General features: G+C 44.4%; 1 protein-coding gene and 2 non-coding genes across 3 annotated transcripts in view; 2 read left to right on the top strand and 1 right to left on the bottom strand.

Annotated features, from left to right (window-relative positions):
* The window catches only part of LOC126257374 (uncharacterized), a 98,694-nt gene that overhangs the window by 67,871 nt on the left and 11,267 nt on the right, over positions 1–19,556 (top strand). The window contains exon 5 of the mRNA XM_049955562.1: positions 788–924. Within this exon, the coding sequence (XP_049811519.1) occupies positions 788–924 (137 nt within the window). The remainder of the gene's footprint in view (positions 1–787; positions 925–19,556) is intronic.
* Trnas-cga (transfer RNA serine (anticodon CGA)) lies at positions 13,883–13,956 on the bottom strand. The gene has a single exon. It is a non-coding gene; the product is annotated as a tRNA-Ser (tRNA).
* Trnas-cga (transfer RNA serine (anticodon CGA)) lies at positions 14,110–14,183 on the top strand. The gene has a single exon. It is a non-coding gene; the product is annotated as a tRNA-Ser (tRNA).

Genomic DNA, 19,556 nt, shown 5'->3' with positions numbered 1-19,556 from the left:
TGTCACACTACCGGCGACATACGGCAACAGTTGGGGCGACAGCGTCTCAGTACATGGCGGGTCGTCGGTTCGACCATCTGAGGCCAATGCGGGGTCCGCAGCCAGCCAGGGCGGGCCACTCTTCGGGTCGCTACCGCGGACAGTTGTCTCGGCTTCCGACATACGCCGGAGACTTACAAAGCGAGGGCCGCAGGTTCGGACGCCAGAACGGGAGCGGTGATTGCCGCCGCATTCCCAGCTACGAGAGCCGGGGAAGAAGCAGCAGCGCGGCCGGCTACGGCTCCCGGCGGAGCAGTGCGGAGTCAACGGGGACTGTGGCCGCTGGGTCGACTGCTAGCGCAGCCATACTGACGTAATTGGAACTCTACAGCTGGCGAACAAGACCGGCACGACACAGCGTTGCGTTGCACGAGCCGCTGCGGGTACTTCCTCAGCAATGCGGGGCCTGCGACGCGGACCGAGGTCAACGAAGCTCTGTAGTGGAAAAAATAAATCATTTGAAAAGCTCGGGCGAGTTTTAATACGGCACCTCCAGGCACCCACGTAAAGAATACGATTGTTATGAGGTAACGCCCGATATGTATGCAAAACACCTAATACACATGTACGCTGGTATGCCCTTAACTGACAAAAACTATTAGGAGAGCTACCGTAGTCTACGCTTACTTACGGTAGTTTACGGTAGCCTACGGCAGTTTTACAGCTCTAAGCCCGGCCCTATAATGGCCTGCTACCTACACACGCGTCGCCTGTTCTGTAATGTAGAGTGCTGCGGTGTGTTGCGCAGGACGTCACGTGTTCGCGCCGGCGCTGGGCCTGTGGGACGAGTGCTCTGAGGGCGGCGAGTGGCGCACGTGGGAGCGGGTGTCGGCGCTGGGGGCGGCGCCGTGGAGGCGCTACCTGGGCCGCTGGGGGCCGCCGGCCGCGGGCTGCGCGCCGCCGCTGCCGCCGTCCCCCGCCTGCAGGCTGGCGCCGGGGCCGGCCGCGCTGCTCGCCAGGCCGCCCGACCTCGCCGCGCACTGCCCGCCGCCGTGACGCCGCCGCCGCCGCCTGGGGGCCGAGGTGGGCAGCCGCCTCTCCTCGCTCCGTCTAGCACCGCGACTCCAAAATGTTCCTTGTTCCTCCATTAGACTTCACTGTCAAAGTCGTTTTGTTTCATTCCCCTTGATCATAGTTTGCATTTTTTTGTGAACAGCACCAGTGACAAAGGGGAATGTTCCAGAAAACACGCATGCAGGCCAGACACGCACACTAAGTGTTGCTAACGTAGTGACTGAATGCTACTATTAATTCAGTTGAAACATCCAGTGCAGCAGAAAAGTGTTAAGCACTAATAGTTACTTCAAGATGACCGATTATATGCTTACAGTCAAACACTTGTTTGATTGTAACAGAATTGTGGCGACTTGCTAAGAAATAACATATAATATTTATTGAGAGTATGTTACAAAATGGACCAAAGCTAACTTTGGTACAGTATGATGTTTGTTATTTGATGTCCTAAACCTTATATGTACAGTGACATGTGTACAGTGATACCTACATAACTTTGCTGTCTCTCGGCAGGCTGTCATATTCTCACTATAACTGATAGTGATGTTGTAGACACTCTGTTAATGGTCCTAGTTAACCGTAAATAGCAAAACTTAATCCGTTGCAACCAAATCCACCAAAAATAAACTCAAAATATATCTATTTTTTTAAAGAAAAGATAAAAATTCACTGGACGTCTTCCTAAGAGACAACCTCCACGCCTTTCAGTCTATGTAAGTGTAGATCAGATGTGGTCTACATTCAAGTAGTATCAACGGAAATTGAGAGATATATTCCAGATAAATTAATAAGTGGTGGTACTCATCCTCCATGCTACATAAAACGGGTCATAACACTGTTGCAGAAGCATGCCAGGTTTAAAATAACGCAAAATCTGCAATACTGGTGTTCGTTTACAGTAATTAGAAACTTGAAAGCAAGACGCTTTTACTATTTTCCACAACAGAGATTCTTTCTTCAAATTTGGTAGAAAATTCTAAGTGGTTCTGGTCGTATGTCAAGTACACCAGTGGAAAGACGTAGTCAATACCTTAACTGTGCGTTTACAATGGTAATGTAACTTATGAAAATGCCACCAAACCAAACTTACTAAACACGATTTTCCGAAATTCCTTCACAAAAGAAGATGAAGTAAATATTCCAAAATTCCAATAAAGAACACGTGCCAACATGAGTAATGAGGAAGTAGATATCCTCGGTGTAGTGAAGCAGCTTAAACCCTCTCATAAACGGAAGGCTTCCGGTCCAGATAGTATACCAGTTAGGTTCCTCTCAGAGTACGCTGATGCCATAGCAACGTATTTAGCATTCGTATGCAACCGCTCGCTGGGCGAAAGATCCTTTATTGACAAAGGACCAACACAGATTCAAAAAATTGTTCTTGACAAACACAGCTATGTCGCGACCCAAATGTAAGCATTGTCTGGGACTGAGCGACAGGAGTTCGCTAGGAGGGAATTAGTCGGTTGGCCTAGGGCCCAAATCTTAGGCAGTACTCGAAAAACACATTTCCCGTTATAATTTCGCAGAATACGAACAGTCTTGTTGGACATGCTTCCACCTCAAGGCAAATGGACCAAAGACTTTGCTTCCACTTCGTTATTATCACCACTCACACGATATATGATTCGTATAGCACAACAGAGATCTTATCTGTCTTTCACTGTAACCGTTCTGACAAAAGGTAACATCGAGATGGGTTAACTCAGTCGACAAATTTTCAAGACCAGAGATGACGTGGGCACAGCGAACCTTTATGCTAAGCTGGAAGCTGACAAGTATCAGCCTGTAGATACAAATCAGTGTGAGCTGGCTTCCTACAATGGCATGTCCCAGCATACCATCAACTTTCCTCCTGATCTACACATAAAGGTAGGGAAGGCAGCCATCCTGTGTCACGTCCATGATGAAACGTTTATTCTGATGGATTAAATTCGGATGTTCTACAAAGCCGTTTAAATTTTTACTCACATGGGGTCAAACAGCAAAAGTGTCCTCTACATATCCGAAAAGAAACACTTTGGGACATGCCATTTATAAGGAGCCAGCTAACAGTGATTTGCATCTACATTCTGGTAGTTGTCACTATCTGGTTCAGCATAAAAGGGTACTTCGCAGGGCCCCCGTGAAGGCTTTTCCTTTGAGTTTTCTCATCTTGAAACGAACTTCCATCAGAATGGTTATAGCGAAATACAAATCACACATATGTTGCACTTTCAACCAATCATTAATTAGTGAGTAATGATAATGATGAGATGGCGTCAAAGTGTATGGCCTTTTTCATTATACAGGATTGGTCATATTCTGCAGGAATGCGATGTGAAATTGTGTTTTCGGCCACAATATAAGATTAGGACCCTTTTAGGACCTGTGAACGATCATCTTGATTTGCGTAAGGTGAGTTTCTGTCGTATTGTCGCCCACACACAATAGGCACACCTCTAAAATTAGTAATGCTAAGCATTACTTTGTACCTGTGAAGGCACTGACTATACATGCGAACAATGAACTGTCCTCTGCGAATTTGGAGATAACGTACTGTTTGTCAAAAGCTCTATCCACAGAAGCCTACATGACATTAGCCCGGAACTTTCCAGAGGAAGTTCTACAGACCATAAGACGTTCGTTGGAATGTGAAGTATGACACCTTGTGATCTAACACAGGACTTTTCTGAAATCATGAGGAGAAGCTTATAATGCCTGGACTGGCAGTCTGACAGTAATAAGTCGTTATTTGTAATGTAAGAAGGCGTCATGGAGGTAGCTGTGGAGCCTCTGGAAGTTGAGCCAACAATCAGTAACGAGAGACAGTCCGTATGAGGCATTAAGACTGCCTGTGTAAGTGCTATATCCGCAGGTTACCGCCAGTGACAACAGGTATCAATAATACAGGCATGTACAGCAGGTTCTCAAAGTTCTGGTCCGCTGGTGCCATCACCTCAGGAAGATCGAACATAAACTTTCTGAGTATCATTATCAATACGTCGGTATTACTTGGGTGACATCTTGCAGTTCCTATGGGAACATGAGACATTAGATACGCCTACAGATGTGCCATCCTTGCCGCCAGCAGCACGAGTGTAGCAGTTAACTGCGTCGCAGTCGCGGATCACTACTTCACATCCATGAACCACATGCCCACCGAGCAGATGTCCTGTATTTACAAGGATATCATACATTCAGAACGCCGCTCAGCCGCTCTGCAGTATGTTCAGTTTCCCGAGCCAAACGAGGATCTGCTCATCGAAGAGTCCAAGCAGCCCAGCAGTTCCACTCACCTTACCAACCTTGACATCACGCATTCACAGCCACAACGAGCTGCCACCCATCAGCTGAGTCTCAGCCCCTCTGGCATTGGCCTCCGTGGTCTCTGGGCATCAGGACTTGGTGTCCACCGATGTTCATTGTCTTTAATTAATGTATTTAAGGGCAGCCATCCTCATATCAGTTCGTACTCGTACTGTTCACACTCAGTAGTGATTGTGGGCTACACCAGACATAATCGCTTCAGAAATTTGTATATTTTTCACCAACTCTAAGAAGCAATTATTCAGTACCAGGTATTGACCTTTGTTCTTTGTGTTCATGTTATCTTCCATCTGACTACTTTTGTGAATTTTAGTTGTGAGTCTGTTCTTTTATACTTGTTAAAATAAAATGTCTTTGGTTTTATATCCACCTAGGAATCTTGTCTTGCATTGTGTGCCAGCAAGAGGCCACTACAGTAAGCCCAAAGCTACACTGTTCATCTGAGTCTTGTCTATGGATTTCAGAACTTTGCTGACTATCGGTAGCATTTAGTTCTAGCTTAGCTTAGCTTCACTCGTTGGTACGAAAGTATTACATAGGTGATTATATTCGCTCTAAGTTTAAGTTCTTAGCTTGGTCATGAATCAGGCAAGTGAACCCGTTGCTTCGTATATTAGAACTTTTTATGACAAACCTAATTCTTATCCTGCAACACTTCCTGGGTTTTGAGATTGTGAGGAAGTTCAGGTGTGATCAGACCAGGGATGGCATTTAATCTTAAATCATCATTCTATGGATATAAATGTTCGGCTGTAAAACAATGGCGTGGCTACTACGCCTAATGAACCATGTGTCGCCAAGCTACACATCCCAAAATGTGGCGGAAGTCTCGAGTCATTGCAATACTTAAGTCTGGGAAGGAACTTCCTGAGGTGATGGCACCAGCGGACAATCTGTTTCCTGATAGTTTTTATCGTCTCAAAACATGCTTCAGCCTTGTGCATTTCAGATTATGCTAGAGGAACCCACTTCTGTTTGCTGTCTCAAATCTACTCACAGGACGTAATAAGAGGTAAGTGTCATGTTGTTTGGCTAAGTATAACTCCACGTTCGACAGTATTCCATGCAGTCTCTGCGTGTCCATCTTTTTAGCGATGGTTGCGGGACTCGGCTGTTCGATAGAGGACATCAAATTAACGCCTTTCAGCCGTCAATTTTCAACCTGGACAAACAGTTTCAGCGTTTTACTACGCCATCTTGAGTCGGCAGGAGATGATTGAAGTGGTCACTGCCTCAAGTAAATATCTACTAATACGTGTTGCTGGCCCCTGTTTTGATCACAAGCGAGGTAGATTATTCCTACACGTCGATCAGGGGCCTGAAGATGGCGTAGTAAAACACTGAAACTGGTTGCCCAATGAAATAATGTTGAAAATTGACGGCTGAAAGGCGTTTAATTTGGCATCCTGTTTTCCATGCAGTTGTGGTATGTCATATATTGGTCAGACCATCAGGACTGTGGTAGACCGGTGTACAGAATACACTCCTGGAAATTGAAATAAGAACACCGTGAATTCATTGTCCCAGGAAGGGGAAACTTTATTGACACATTCCTGGGGTCAGATACATCACATGATCACACTGACAGAACCACAGGCACATAGACACAGGCAACAGAGCATGCACAATGTCGGCACTAGGACAGTGTATATCCACCTTTCGCAGCAATGCAGGCTGTTATTCTCCCATGGAGACGATCGTAGAGATGCTGGATGCAGTCCTGCGGAACGGCTTGCCATGCCATTTCCACCTGGCGCCTCAGTTGGACCAGCGTTCGTGCCGGACGTGCAGACCGCGTGAGACGACGCTTCATCCAGTCCCAAACATGCTCAATGGGGGACAGATCCGGAGATCTTGCTGGCCAGGGTAGTTGACTTACACCTTCTAGAGCACGTTGGGTGGCACGGGATACATGCGGACGTACATTGTCCTGGTGGAACAGCAAGTTCCCTTGCCGGTCTAGGAATGGTAGAACGATGGGTTCGATGACGGTTTGGATGTACCGTGCACTATTCAGTGTCCCCTCGACGATCACCAGTGGTGTACGGCCAGTGTAGGAGATCGCTCCCCACACCATGATGCCGGGTGTTGGCCCTGTGTGCCTCGGTCGTATGCAGTCCTGATTGTGGCGCTCACCTGCACGGCGCCAAACACGCATACAACCATCATTGGCACCAAGGCAGAAGCGACTCTCATCGCTGAAGACGACACGTCTCCATTCGTGCCTCTATTCACGCCTGTCGCGACACCACTGGAGGCGGGCTGCACGATGTTGGGGCGTGAGCGGAAGACGGCCTAACGGTGTGCGGGACCGTAGCCCAGCTTCATGGAGACGGTTGCGAATGGTCCTCGCCGATACCCCAGGAGCAACAGTGTCCCTAATTTGCTGGGAAGTGGCGGTGCGGTCCCCTACGGCACTGCGTAGGATCCTACGGTCTTGGCGTGCATCCGTGCGTCGCTGCGGTCCGGTCCCAGGTCGACGGGCACGTGCACCTTCCGCCGACCACTGGCGACAACATCGATGTACTGTGGAGACCTCACGCCCCACATGTTGAGCAATTCGGCGGTACGTCCACCCGGCCTCCCGCATGCCCACTATACGCCCTCGCTCAAAGTCCGTCAACTGCACATACGGTTCACGTCCACGCTGTCGCGGCATGCTACCAGTGTTAAAGACTGCGATGGAGCTCCGTATGCCACGGCAAACTGGCTGACACTGACGGCGGCGGTGCACAAATGCTGCGCAGCTAGCGCCATTCGACGGCCAACACCGCGGTTCCTGGTGTGTCCGCTGTGCCGTGCGTGTGATCATTGCTTGTACAGCCCTCTCGCAGTGTCCGGAGCAAGTATGGTGGGTCTGACACACCGGTGTCAATGTGTTCTTTTTTCCATTTCCAGGAGTGTATAAGCATCACACATGCTTGCAAAATCCAATCAAATATGCTATTGCTGAACATTGTCTTGGCGCCAGTCATCCTATAAAAGAAACAACATGGACATTCTGTCACGCAATTCCATCTATGATAGTGTTATTAAGGAAGCCGTCGAAATTGAATTAGTAAGTGACCTTATAAATCGAGATGGAGGTTCCTGCTTGATTTCTGAGTGGAATTCTGCTCTCTCCCCCCCCCCCCCCCACCCCCTCTCTCTCTCTCTAGACAAATAATGAAAGGAATGTAACCTCACTTATCGGTTATTCGTGTTCACAATCGATAATATCTGACGTTGGTCATCTTTGGCTATGTGGTGGCACTTGCGTCTACAGTGTGTGTGTGTGTGTGTGTGTGTGTGTGTGTGTGTGTGTGTATGTGTGTGTGCACACTCGCGCACATGTGCACACTTTCTTTCTGCATATCCAGGTTTTAAATTTCCTGGTACAGTGGTCTATCATTGGATTTGTGCCTTCAAAACGAGAGTGCGTGTGTCTGTCGAAACATCGGCAATTGTTCTAGATGTCACCCAGTGCATTTTCATAAGTTATTTGAACATTTCATGCACCAGGAGAAATGTAAGTTTGAAATATAAAGTTGACCAGTTTTGAAAATTGGTTAAGTGGGACATGTTATTTTTGACTGAACTGCCTCCTATCACTTTTAATTCATTTCTGCATGTCAGTCCACTTATTATGAAAGTAACCAAATCATGCTGATTCACAGAGATTATGGGTCGTTATGTGATTCATCCACAGTTGCACTTCATCTCAGCTATTCTAATTTCTTTAAGTTCAAGTGCGTTTATTGTATGCCTTTAGTAACGCCGAAAAGATGCTACTTTCGTGGTTCTGTGTAACATGTGGGAACAATACGTAGTAGGAAGTCAGTCATCGTCTACCTGGCAGTTGGCCTGAAGGGGAGTTTCTATTGTACCAGGTGTACACTGACCTGTAGTCAACTTTTGCAGCCAGTCTGTGCTTTAGGAGGTGCCAGAATGATGCTGGACGTGGGGCACCTCAACAACGAAATGATGCCAGTGGATAAGGGGTACCTCGAAAAACAGAGACAGACAATACCTTTGTTTTGGCTGGGACATGTAATGGTTTTCAGAAGACGCCCTCTGGATATGAAAACAGGAAGGCAATTTTTCGCTAAAAGAGCGTATTCCTGGCGTGCTGGTTAAAAACATTTTCATCAAGTTAGAATCTTGCTATTAAGCGTGAGAGACAGTCGTTACTTTAGACTGTGTCTTACTTTCTGTTTTGTGGAGGAAGATGGCGCAACTCTGGCACCTAGCATGGGAAAATTGTGACGGCCGATTTCTCAGTGCACTAGAATGTTACTCATTCGTGCACTCAAAAAGCATGTCTTGGGGTCGAACACATGGTAGGAACTGTTAGAGTCAGATTGTCTCGTGTCTGAGCTCCCATTATGCACTCTTTGCGCTCACTTTGGATTTAGAAAACATTCATACTGATGAATTGAGGAGGCAAAAGGACATCTGAGATGAGGACTCCTGGCCACCCCACAACTGATGTTTGGGTTCATCCAACAACTGGAATGCATGTCTTGCAGCTTCAGGCACACAGTTAGTAAGATGTATCTGCAGTGCTGGGTTTTGAGATTGTGAGGAAGTTCAGGTGTGATCAGACCAGGGATGGCATTCAATCTTAAATCATCATTCTATGGATATAAATGTTCGGCTGTAAAACAATGGCGTGGCTACTACGCCTAATGAACCATGTGTCGCCAAGCTACACATCCCCAAAATATGGCGGAAGTCTCGAGTCATTGCAATACTTAAGCCTGGGAAGGAACCAAACGATCCAAAAAAATTTCGACCTATCTCCCTTTTATGCCACATCTTCAAGATATTAGAACGGCTGGTACTTACTCGAATCATTGCCACTCTCGAAGTGAAGCTTATCCCACAACAAGCAGGCTTTCGTGCTGGGAAATCATGCTATAGTCAGATCTTGACTCTGACCCAGCACTTCGAGGACGGTTTTGAGCGTGGTGAGATCACTGGAGTCGCTTTTGTTGATCTAACAGCTGCATACGACACTGTGAATCATAGGAAACTCTTAAAGAAAGTGTATGACCTTACTAAGAACTACCAACTAACATCTCTCATTAGCACCTTCCTTCAGAACAGAAGATTCCAAGTTTCATTACAGGGTAAGAGGAGTAGATGGCGTATGCAGAAGAACGGTCTCCCCCAAGGCAGTGTGCTCGCTCCAGCACTGTACAATATCTACACAAATGATCAGCCAATACCAGCAAGTACTAGGCTCTTGATCTATGCCGATGACACAGGGGCAAATCTTTGAATAAATGTTCAAATGTGTGTGAAATCTTATGGGACTTAACTGCTAAAGTCATCAGTCCCTAAGCTTACACACTACTTAACCAAAATTATCCTAAGGACAAACACACACACCCATGCCCGAGGGAGGACTCGAACCTCCGCCGGGACCAGCCGCACAGTCAATGACTGCAGCGGCTCAGACCGCTCGGCTAATCCCGCGCGGCCAATCTTTGAAGAAGTAGAGGGAAAACTGTCTCTAGCACTTGATGAACTCTCCAAGTACTATGATGCCAACCACCTGAAGCCCAATCCCAGTAAAACTCAGGTGAGTGCTTTCCACTTACGAAACAGGGAAGCGCAGCAAAAGCTGGACATCACATGGCGAGGACAGAAACTGAAACATTGCCCGACACCAGGGCTCTAACGTACAGGCAGTAATGTCTAAATGTGAAAGAGAAAGTCATCGCTCGCAATGGGATACTTAAGAAGCTGATTGTCAGCAGCTGGGAAACCAACCCGCACTTCCTAAGGATTTTTGCACTTGTGCTTTGTGTATCAGCCGCTGAGTATGCTGCTCCTGTGTGGAACGCTTCAGCTCATGCTAAGCAATTCGATACTGCAAGGATCATCTCAGGAAGCTTGAAGCCAACACCAGTGCAGGAATTGTATCCGATTGTTGGAATAGCCCCACCCAATATCCGGAGGGCCACTGCTACAGACAATGAAAGAACAAAGCAGGAGAATGACCGCCGACATCCTCTGTATGGTCACCAGACAGTAAGATCCCGCCTAAAATCCCGCAAGAGTTTCCTTGCTAGGACTGCACTACTGGAGGGAGCACCAGAGACAATTCGTCTTGCAACATGGAAGAGCTCGCTGCCCGTAGACGTATCACCAAAAGAATAACTAACTCCTGGTGCAAACCTACAATATCCTGTATGGAGGTCCCTCAACCGCCTAAAAGTGGACGTCCCCCGCAGTAAGACCAATCTGAAGAAATGGGAAATCCTTCCAGCAAGTCCAGACACCTCTTGCCACCGCGGGGCTGAAGACGATCCAAGCCACCTAGTTGCATGTCCCCTCCTGGACAACCCGTGCACAATACAAAATGTTTACGAAGGAAATGACAAAACTATCGCAGCTGCTTTTTTTTTTAATGATAGAAATGAATGAATGAATGAATGTTCATGTGGCTCATCAGTGATCTATTGGGCGAAGTATTATGTCTGGGACAAGGCATAATATCGTGATCAGATTCACGTAACGACTCATGCAACTAGTAAATAGTGGTAAATTATATTTTTCTTTTAAATCCAGTATCATATTATCCATTTGCACGTCCATTACCAGCACAGTCTTGCACTCCTACACTGTATTAACAAACTGAATCGATGTTTCTGAGTGCCATCATTTCTTCATTCCATTAGACTTCATGATGTCGAGTTGCTGTACCTTTGTGATCATATGTGAATACATATGTAAAAAATTAATGTGTAATTTTCCTGGTCACTGAATTTTATTTAAGTACTTATAAATTCTTCCCCATTCAATTTTAGGTATTGTAAATTCAGGGACACTGACATGATAACCCAGTTACTTGGGTTTAAAACATCATTCTAATCATGAGTTATCTATAAAATAATTAGCATTTCGACTGTGTACAATCTGAAAAAGTAGTTGAGTGCATGGGAGCTGTCTGACTCACGCAGGCCCAGCAGAGTGGACAATATTTTTACGTAACTTGGCTTCAGAGTTCATTTGGTGTCTTGCAATGTGTCCCATGATCCTAACAAGATCTATGTTTTTATGTCAACGTAGGATTTTCAGAGTTCATTTTTTATTTCTAGAGTGATTTTATCAGGATGGAAATATTGGAAACGTATAACATAAAAAAAGCACTCCGTCGTAAGGCCACAAGTGGCCCATCGGGACCATCCGACCGCCGTGTCATCCTCAGTTGAGGATGCGGATAGGAGGGGCATGTCAGCACACCGCTCTCCCGGTCGTTACGATGGTTTTCTTTGACCGGAGCCGCTACTATTCGGTCGAGTAGCTCCTCATTTGGCATCACGAGGCTGAGTGCACCCCGAAAAATGGCAACAGCGCATGGCAGCTGGATGGTCACCCATCCAAGTGCCGGCCACACCCGACAGCGCTTAACTTCGGTGATCACACGGGAACCGGTGTATCCACTGCGGCAAGGCCGTTGCCAAAAGTATAACATAGCAGTACCTAAACATTTATTCTCTTGATAATGAAAAACATCAAATGTAGAACATCAATTTTCAACATAAAATTTCAATATGGCTTTGACATATATGACAGACAAATGGTTTTTTACATTCTACAAAATTTGCTGGGGCATATATATCCCATTAAAGACAAATTATGTACAAATCACCAGAATTACTAGGGAGTGCAGTAACGTTTATAATCTCTGTCTATGACGTATAGTACTCATTAAATACAATTTGAAACAGATGCCAGCTGTGAACACACACCATCATGTTTGATCATTCACAGCCTTGTATACAGCGAATGGTTCTTGAAGCTTCTAGGTAGGTGGTGGTATTAGATTGATGTGGGCTATAGATGTCCTAATGTTCAAATCTATGTACTACTTTAGTGGAAAACATTTGCTCCATCAACCCTGGAAGAGTTACTCACACATCTTATAATTTGTCAGACATATAAATATAAACAAGATTGGGATATTTTATTTATGTGTTTGTTGCAGAAAAATTCCACTTCAAGTTCTGTGCAACTATGTTTAAGTTTAGCAAGTATTATTTACGATGCAGAAATATAATATAGATCTGAGGGACATATGTACATTAATGTATCTTTGGGTAAAAATATGTATTACAATTTAAAAGACTTATCATTCTAACACAATTTTAAGTGTTTAATTGTTGACATTCAAGAATTTAACATTTGTGACCTAATCTTGGAGTAAACAAAATCCGAAATCTTACAGAAAACGTTTTTAACATTTTCTATGAGTCTTCATTTTCATCAGCAAAATTTTCTTACCAATTATCAAAGAACTACCCTGTAAAAACATTTCGCCACTTTTCCTTTTATTTACTGTCACATTCAGAAATGATTTCACTATTTTAATAAAATATCAATAAGAGTCCAATGATAACTGTAAGCAACTAGTATGTTAAAAAAGAGACCTAAGTTAAATTACAGATTAGGAGAACAAATTGCTAAAATGTTCCACATCGTGGAAGAAAACATTAAAGGTACAACTGAATGCAATGTAATGAACTAAAGGCCTTAACAGAAACATGTCGACTTGATGCCATTAATGAATTATATTATCTGAATATTGGAAATATGTGTCCATATGTTATTTGCAGGAAGAATTTACATTTAGCACAAGTATACAGTCTGCTGCACATTTTATGGTGATTCTTTGAATAATTTGATATTAACATAGTGTGTGCTAATGCAATTCTATTTTTTGCATGAGTAAATTAAATAAAATGAGTGTGTTGTATCATGTAATAACTGGTAATCATATGTTTCTTTAAAAACAACATATAGATATTTTACAGTTATCTACTTCCACTTTCAACTATCTGTTTATATCATTGAGTGCACTTATCTTCTTTGTAAATGTTCTGACTTAATCATATACCACTCTAGTTAAGAGAGAGTTTCATAACATTTTAAAGTAAGGTTTTGTCTTAAAGCTGGTAGTCGCTAGTAATACCTCCATACAGCTAAAGAATTATAAGTCAAATACTCACTATTTGCCCATGAGATAAATATGAACATTTTCGCATTTACAGCGGACTCAGTTGAAAATAATACACAACAATTTTGAAGAGATGATATTTTAGAGAAAAACATCTCAAGTTATAAATAGACTTCGTACTCGAATAATAGTGAATTTTATAAGTTTTATTTTATTGTATCTTATTTTTCATACTGGTGAGCCGAATGAGCCAAAGTGCGAGCTTTAATGCTACCTGGTGGCATTGCAGACTCGCGGCACGGTAAGGAAAGTGTGTTAGTGGAACAGAAACGAATGGGGAATCATTCTAGAAATGGTTTATGTCGCAAATGAGGAAATCCACTGAAATAAGCAACTTTGACAAAACGCAGATTGTTATGACCCCGAATGCTGGAACGAAACCTCTGCAACGTCGAAGCTAATCAGCTGTTCGTGTTCTAGTGTCACGAGCATCCATGGAGAATCCAGAATGAGATTTTCACTCTGCAGCGGAGTGTGCGCTGATATGAAACTTCCTGGCAGATTAAAACTGTGTGCGCCGACCGAGACTCGAACTCGGGACCTTTGCCTTTCGCGGGCAAGTGCTCTACCAACTGAGCTACCGAAGCACGACTCACGCCCGGCCCTCACAGCTTACAGAAACTCGAACTCGGGACCTTTGCCTTTCGCGGGCAAGTGCTCTACCAACTGAGCTACCGAAGCACGACTCACGCCCGTCCCTCACAGCTTACAGAAAGCTGTGAGGGCCGGGCGTGAGTCGTGCTTCGGTAGCTCAGTTGGTAGAGCACTTGCCCGCGAAAGGCAAAGGTCCCGAGTTCGAGTCTCGGTCGGCGCACACAGTTTTAATCTGCCAGGAAGTTTCATCCATGGAGAATGGTTGCAGGGCGGTGAGACAACTAATAAATGGCATGGTGTCGGATGTCCAAGCCTCATCGAGGAATGTCGAGATCGGAGACTTGCCCACTCTGTAAAGCGGGATAGGTGGCGAGCTGTGGCAGATCTGACGCCAGGATAAAATGGCGGTGCACGCACAAGGGATTTGGAGCACATCGTTAACAGGAAGCTGTTGAATACGTCCGCAGCAGACGACCCTTATGTGTTCTTATGTTTACCCAGCAATGTCGTCAGTTACGACTGCAATGGAGACGGCATCAAGGAGATTCGTGGATCAGGTAATACGTGTTGCCTGGTTGGGTGAAACATGAACCGTGTCAAGCACGCAGGCCAGTGGCTGACATTCACCTGGGCTTCCATGGGATCTGTGGTAGTAATCGAAGGCACCACGACAGCTATGGACCACGTGAACATTATTGCAGATTATCTACATCTCTCCACGCTTAATGTCTTCCAGAATGGTAATGGTATCTTTCAGAGGATTGCTGTCCATGAACAAGGGCAGAATCGTTTTATATATGCTCTTAGGAATGTGATGGTGAACTCACTTTGTTGTCTTGGTCATCAGAAAACCTACCAAGGATTTGTCGAATCCAACAGCACTGTTGCGTGGTATCCCAATGATGGACCTATAAACCATTAAGCAAGTGGTCACACTACAGGCCCCTACTTATCAATCTCATAGCGACCGTGAAAACAAGATTAGATTAATTACAGCATGCACGAACATTCTACTCGCGTTCCATACGTGAATGAAACAGGAAAACGTCCTAATAACATACCTTCTGCTATGCACTCCACATTGGTTCGCTGAGTATAGATACTGATGTAAATCTGTAGGTGTGTTCGTAATGTTTCGGCTCATCAGAATGATAAATGTCTATCTCTAATACGGTTTGTTAACTTTGGCTTTTGCATGAAGTACATCAAAAACTCAGATGCAGTGAGTGATAAAGAGCCACAAGTGGTCATAAGAACTGAAAAATCAAATTTTTCATCCAACTTATCCCACGATTTCTTGTCATAGCTACGAGGATGCGCTGAAAAGTAACACCTCCGTATTTTTAATGTGAAAACTCTTGAATCTTTTTAAATAAAATAAACGCCATTTAACATTCTGCATCTTTGTTCTTCATAACTACATATTTGCAGTCGTCTGCTGCTAGAGGTCTCTGAATTGTAGCGTGTAACATGGTGGTGTGTAACGTAACTATGTCGGTGCGTGAGAAACAGCGTGCTGTAATCGAGTTTTCAATTTGAAGAGTTCGTCCACACATGGAGCACGCTCTCCTTCAGCACGACAACGCCAGACCACACACGAGTGCTGCAACATCTGCAACAATCCGTCGTCTTGCGTTCACTGTCATCGATCATCCTTCATACAGTCCCGACTTGGCCCCATCCGATTTTCTTCTGTCTCCAAAACTTAAAGAACACCTTTGAGGAGTTCACTCTGACAGTGTTGAAGAAGTGCAAGCAGAGGTGAGGGTGTGGCTCCGTCAACAAAGCTCCTAAGCATCCACGTAGCGAAAGTAGACGTCCAACTGAACGCAGTTATGAGAGTAATTAGTGGTACAGTCCAATCTATACCTACTTTCTGGCTACCAGTGCTTTCAAACATCTGTCCACCAGACCTGCGTCGAAAGTCTGCTCTTTACAACCTCTGTCAGCAAGTTTCTGAAAACAACTCGATCCCTCTTCATGACGATTTGCTATGGAAATCCTTCAAATCTAGAAGACCAGCATATGAAATGGAAGGCCAAATGCTATCCACAGGATTCGACGAGGACGCAGAGTGCAAACGTGAATGGCAAGCTACAAGAACCCGAAGCGACGAACTTGCAGACAATCCAACAGTTCCAGTTCCAGGCTTCCACCAACCAAGGGACCGAGCGAGGTGGCGCAGTGGTCAGCACACTGGACTCGCATTCGGGAGGACGACGGTTCAATCCCATCTCCAGCCATCCTGATTTAGGTTTTCCGTGATTTCCCTAAATCGTTTCAGGCAAATGCCGGGATGGTTCCTTTGAAAGGGCACGGCCGATTTCCTTCCCCATCCTTCCCTAACCCGAGCTTGTGCTCCGTCTCTAATGACCTCGTTGTCAACGGGACGTTAAACACCACTATCCTATCCTATCCACAAACCAAGGGAGGTGTGGGTGTAGTTAAACAGATATCGGACCGAAGAGGGTAGGTGCAAATACAACATGCACAAGTGGGGCTTTTCAAGTGACAGTGTGTGTGACTGTGGTGACACCCAAACAATGAGCCACATTGTGAATGACTGTCCAATCAGACGCTTCCCTGGTGGCATTGAGAAGCTCCATCAAGCATCCCACGAGGCACTCCGCTGGATCGAGTCCATCAACATCCGAGTGTAGTCTGAGCCGTTTTAAAACTTGTGTACTATATATAATTTCACATGTTCATTTTTATTTCTTTGTTTTGCTAAATCTGTATTACTGTAATTGATGCACACGATAATAATAATAATAAACAAAGCCAAACATTCTAAAGTGATAGTATCAACAAACTGGTCTCCCATTGGGAGAAATTTGTTCGTCGCCGGGGTGATTATGTTGAGAAATAAAAATGTATGCATGAAGACTAAAGATGTAGAATGCTGCTAACGTTTGCTTTATTTAAGAACCTTTAAGAGTTTTCACATAAAAAATTCGGAGACACCACAGACGCAAAGATGCGAGCTGGTACCAGTGCCACAGAGACCCGCCACTTGGGCGACGTCCACCAGCGCCACGGGCGGCGCTGAGAAAGAAGATATCGACTTCGCCTCGGCCAGTTGCCTGCCAAGTACAATCCACCAATGACCGGACGACAGAAGCCTAGTCGGACGACAGATCAGCTCTCGCTAACGTGGTTATAGATCGTCGTCCAGGGCTGTCTTAGACAGGGAACGTCGTTTAGTGAACACTAAGAAGTGAACAGACAGTTGTTGTAAATTGCATCTACTATATACTGTGAAGTTTACCTACGATTATTTGCACTTAGCCATTGATGGCCTTCTTTGTGTTATATTACATTTAGTGTTGCTGATTTCATTATTCAACAAGTCAAAAAGATAACTAAACCTTTTTAACTCATTTGTGTGACTATTTTACTGATTTGTTGGAGTGTTGTAGAACCTTATTTCTCCTATCCTGTTCCCTGACCCTGGGGCATGGCTGTGTAATAGTGGCAGGAAGAAATTGTCTTTGCGGCGTACTGCACCAGAAGCCGTTTCACAAACTCGGCCTAACGTAAGAACAGTGGCAACTTCGGCCTCCACAGCAGTAGCGACGAGGCCGTTACAAAACTGACGAGTGTCTACCAAATATCTTGCGAAAACCTGTTCATCTCTGTATACCTATTTGTAACCTACATCCCCTTGAACCTTCTTACTAGAATCAATCCTTGGTATCCATCTATAATTTTGTGCGTCACCTTTTTGGGCTAAATACCTCATTCAGACAGACTGCTTGAAATGAGGTCCAGATAAATGAAGCGTCACACAAAAAATCTTGTTTGAATAAGCTTACTTTTGATGCATCGAAATGTTAGACGACTAACAATAAGAGTTAATGAACTTCCTGTCTGTTTACATGATCTAAAAGGTTAAAAAGGAGTTGACGAATAGCAGCCTATTTCTGTAGAGAAAAGAATGAGACAGTGGTCCATAAAAATCTTTGACCGTTTACCCAGTGCGTTGGAAACCCAGTAGACAATGAAATTAGTTTCTACCATAAACTTAAAATCATGTCATCTTGAGAGCTACTTGTAATCCACAGAACAATTTCTGAATGAGTAATAACGGAATGCGTCTTTATGTTTATGTCAATGTGTAAGACCAGCCTAAAACAATTTTATAAATTTTCAGCACTTTGTCACATTTTTGGCTGAGATATTGCTAAAATTTACTCGATCCACATCACAGCAAGGGATCACAATTATTATCTATCGAAGATGATAATGGGTAACCAACCAACTAACTCCAGAAACATTCTTTTCTCGAAAAATTGTAGATTCGTGTAGAAATGTGAAAAGAGGCGTACCGCTGAAACGGCCTGTCGGACGTTCCTTACGCACCAGTATTTCGTAGTTTACACAGGTATGTGGTAAAAAGTATACACTCACTCGTAGGCTCTTCCCATACCGCGCCGCATTGTCCACGTGGCTCGTGCTTGCGCTCCCTTTCGGGTCTGTCTCTCAGAAGGGCAGGGCCTCAGACAAGGCCAACCGATTCGCCTCGTATTTGCTCGCTTATGTAAAACCGGCAATGAAAGACACTTAGACGTTCTGGCTTAACAACCCGCCCCCTTCCCCATCCCGTTCCTGAGAAAAACGACTCTAAAGTCATGACACGCAATCGACTCAGAATTGACAGGATCGAGAGATAATTTAAAACTGAGTATTTTTCATCGACGTATATGAGGTCAGCGAAGCATATTTTCCTAGAAAATGAGGAAAGGAACTTTTTCGACTGCCGCTTTTGTATCATAAGCTCCACACTGTTAAACGGAAGCATGGAAGCAGAGAACCTGTGTTCGATTCCCAGGTGCATTCTGCAGTTAAGTTTTTACTTTTTTCCCTTTTATATTTTTTTCTGCACAGAAACTGGAGGAATAGGACGATTAACAAAATACGTAAATCAATAAGCAATAGTAACAAAGCAGCAAAATAAATTTCTCAAAGACTTGGATTAGTAAAGATTTAAAATATTAGGTTTCATTGTGTAAAAACAAGTTCCGAGTAAGATTGCTGCAAAGACGAGCATCCGACGCACGTTATTGCATAAGGCTTCAAAAACTAACCTCCATCGCGGCTGGTAGTATACATAAAATAACGCTTTCGTACACGTCGTTATATTCCATCGCAGCGACTGGAAAATTATTGCTGAAAGTTTTCGTGCTTGTAACAAACTAAGGAGCAATTTGGTATTCGGGGCATAGAAGAGGTCAATCGTTTAACCCATTCGTTAAAAAAGTTTACTTCACTTACTCCGAATCCGGGAAATAGAAAACTTCAATTTACAAAGCACATCTTGAGAATACTTTAAAACCATACATTGCTGGCAACAAGTTTAGTCTGATATTGGATTCCAAGGGTGAGAAACCAACAACATCATACATGACAGAATGCTTATAGACGACGAGGATCAACTGACATTCACGGTAGAACTAATAACTGTATACCAGACAGATGACGTAAAAAAACTTTATTTCCAGGCTTCAAAGTAACGGTCTGCTTCCGGCAACCGAGCGGGAATTGCGCAACCAAGCGGATGTAACAACGATTCGCAGCGTATGATCAGCTTGCA

The sequence above is a fragment of the Schistocerca nitens genome, chromosome 1 (assembly GCF_023898315.1).
Source record: "Schistocerca nitens isolate TAMUIC-IGC-003100 chromosome 1, iqSchNite1.1, whole genome shotgun sequence".
NCBI lineage: Eukaryota > Metazoa > Arthropoda > Insecta > Orthoptera > Acrididae > Schistocerca > Schistocerca nitens.
The sequence above is the reverse complement of the archived record's forward strand: the minus strand, read 5'-3'. Positions and strand labels throughout refer to the sequence as shown.